Genomic DNA, 2,930 nt, shown 5'->3' on the forward strand with positions numbered 1-2,930 from the left:
TCCATCTCCAAGGGTCAACGGTGAGAAGGTGAGAAAACCTGTTCCACACTAAGGCTTCTCCAACCTCACTGTGCACACAATTCACCGGGGACTGTAGTTGAAATGCAAATTCTGATTCATCAGGTCCCCAGGGGCCCCAGTGACTCTGCTTCTCTAACAAGCTCCCCGGTGGTGCTGATGCTTCAGGTCCTGGTCTGTGGAGCACAGCTTGAGAGCAAAGCTGTGGTCTTGTGTTAGAAGAAATTTAAGTTATAATTGAAGTTATTGAGATGGCAATACTACCCAAAGATCTACAGATTCGATGACAATTTGAAGATAACAATAATGCTTGTTATCTTGGAAAAAAATTTTATTTTATTTTATTGTTTTAAAAATATTTTATTTATTTTTGAGAGAGAGATAGAGAGAGCATGAGCACGGGAGGGTCAGAGAGAGAGGAGACACAGAATCTGAAACAGGCTCCAGGCTCTGAGCTAGTTGCCAGCACAGAGCCCAATGCGGGGCTCGAACCCACAAACTGTGAGATCATGACCTGAGCTGAAGTCTGACGCTTAACCGACTGAGCCACCCAGGTGTCCCTGGAAAAAAATTTTAAAACCATCCTAAAATTAATCTTAAAAACTACCAAGCATGAACACAGGATGCCATCCCATTTATTTATGTATTCTTTAGTTTCTTTCAGGACCATTTTATGGTCTTTATTTATAAGTCTTTTGGCTGCAATAGGTAACCAATCATTCACCCCAGTGAATGAATCCCCTTAAACACCGCCACTGGCATTCCATACTTGGTCGAGAGATGTACAGCTTGAAAAGAAATATGGGGTACAGTAATACAAAGGACAATTTAAAATTTGCTTTATCATATTTGAGGTCATCTTTGACTCCAGGGCCATATTAAGTCGTTCTACTTATTTGAATTTCCTTTTCTGTATAGACTCTATTGGTAGGTATGTATTTGATAATCAGTTTTCCAGTGACTAATGTAAGCAAAGGGTACATACAGCCTGAGAAGAGAACAGGATCCTAATTCAGAGAATAAAACCAATGGCCTGTTATAAAACACACTTGTATGTTCATCAGGAAGAGGAGGTAAGGCAGTGATACACAAAGGAATTAGAGACACAAAATGAAAGACCGTGGCCTCAGATTTAGAATGAAGGGAAGGGAAGGAAGGGAAGGAAGGGAAGGGAAGGGAAGGGAAGGGAAGGGAAGGGAAGGGAAGGGAAGGGAAGAGAAATGGCCTCTTGTCAAATTGAATTTATTCCATCAGAATGGTATCAAATGACTATTCTTTTAGGAAAACTAAAGACATATTACACGGGGGTGATTTTTGTCTTTTGGGAAAAAATTATTCTTAAGGAATCCAAGTAGTTTCATTAGATAAATGGGAATCCCTAATTTTTCCATATCACAGGTTGGGACTCAATTTACACACAAAAGATCTGTATACTGAATACTATAGAAGGTTTATGAAAGAAATTGAGGAAGACAAAAAGAAATGGAAAAACATTCCATGCTCAGCAATTGGTAGAAATAAAGGAAGAAAATGAAGGAATAAAGGTTGCAGATCAGAGAAAGGTAAAAAAAAAAAAAAAAAACACTTAAAAAATAAGTAACTAAATTTCACTGAGTAGCTGAAAAATTAAAAATTCCAGGAAATAAGTAAAAGCAATCTCTATGTCCACACTTTGCTTAAACACAGACACACATACACACACACACACAATTTCTTACTCTAAGACCATGAGGCCTGCAATCATGGGAAATTCTTCAACCCCAGGACAATTGGACCTTTTATAGCTACCATCCCAGAGAATCTCATCAGAGCCTCCTTTATGTCTTTGTTCCTCAGGCTGTAGATGAAGGGGTTCAGCATGGGTGTGATCACCGTGTACATCACCGAGGCTGTTGCACTTGAGTGGGAGCTCTGGGTAGCAGCGGAGCTAAGGTACACTCCCAGGCCCGTACAATAAAATAAGGAGACAACCGAGAGGTGAGACGCACAGGTGGAAAATGCTTTATACTTGCCCTGCGCTGATGAGATCCCACGTATGGAGGAAACTATCTTAGAGTAAGAGTAAAGGATCCCAATGAAGGGACCACCAGCCATGAGCATAGCTGCAAGATACATCACCAAGTTATTGAGAAAGGTGTCAGAACAGGCAAGTTGGATCATCCGATTGAGTTCACAGAAAAAGTGAGGGATTTTCACCTCTGTGCAGAAGGACAGCCGCAACACCATTGAGGTTTGTAACAAGGAATGCAAGACACTCGTGACCCAGGACACCAGAACCATCCGCCCACAGAGCCGGGGATTCATGATGACCATGTAGTGCAGGGGGTGGCAGATGGCCACAAACCTGTCATAGGCCATCACGGTCAGGAGATAGATGTCCAACCCTGAAAAGATTAAGAAGAAGTTCATCTGTGTGATGCAGCCCACATAGGTTATGACTTTGCTCTGAGTCTGGATGTTCCACAGCATCTTGGGGACGGTGGTGGAGGTGACGCAGATGTCCACAAAGGACAGGTTGGCGAGGAAGAAGTACATGGGCGTGTGGAGGTGGGAGGCAGAGCTGACGGCCAGGATGATGAGCAGATTCCCAAGCACAGCGATCAGGTACATGGAGAGGAAAAGCCCAAATATGAGGGGCTGCAGCTCTGGTCCCTCTGAAAATCCCAGAAGCAGAAATTCTAATATTCGGGTATTATTTCCTGGTTCCATGAGGTTCAACTGACCAGCAGGAAAGAGGGAAAAGATACCATTAATTTTCACATGAGGGCGTTACTCACATAATTGAAAAGCTACAATTTATGTTTTGCAGTCAAGAAGTTAATTGCAGTAGCTTGTGTACTGATTATCCCCTTGAAGGGATTCCCTCCCATTTAACCTCTGATTAAGAATTTTAGCCTCATTCTCTGCATTCT

At 42.3% G+C, this 2,930-nt stretch overlaps 1 protein-coding gene across 1 annotated transcript; it reads right to left on the reverse strand.

Moving 5' to 3' along the window:
* Window positions 1-1,758: 1,758 nt before the first annotated feature.
* LOC120225490 (olfactory receptor-like protein OLF4) lies at window positions 1,759-2,730 on the reverse strand. The gene has a single exon (XM_039223676.1). It carries the CDS (start codon window positions 2,725-2,727, stop codon window positions 1,759-1,761), a length of 969 nt encoding a protein of 322 aa, XP_039079607.1. The 5' UTR covers window positions 2,728-2,730.
* Between the last annotated feature and the right edge of the window lie 200 nt (window positions 2,731-2,930).

Source organism: Hyaena hyaena, unplaced genomic scaffold (genome assembly GCF_003009895.1).
Source record: "Hyaena hyaena isolate Hyena2069 unplaced genomic scaffold, ASM300989v1 scaffold_1433, whole genome shotgun sequence".
In the NCBI taxonomy this organism is placed as follows: Eukaryota; Metazoa; Chordata; class Mammalia; order Carnivora; family Hyaenidae; genus Hyaena; species Hyaena hyaena.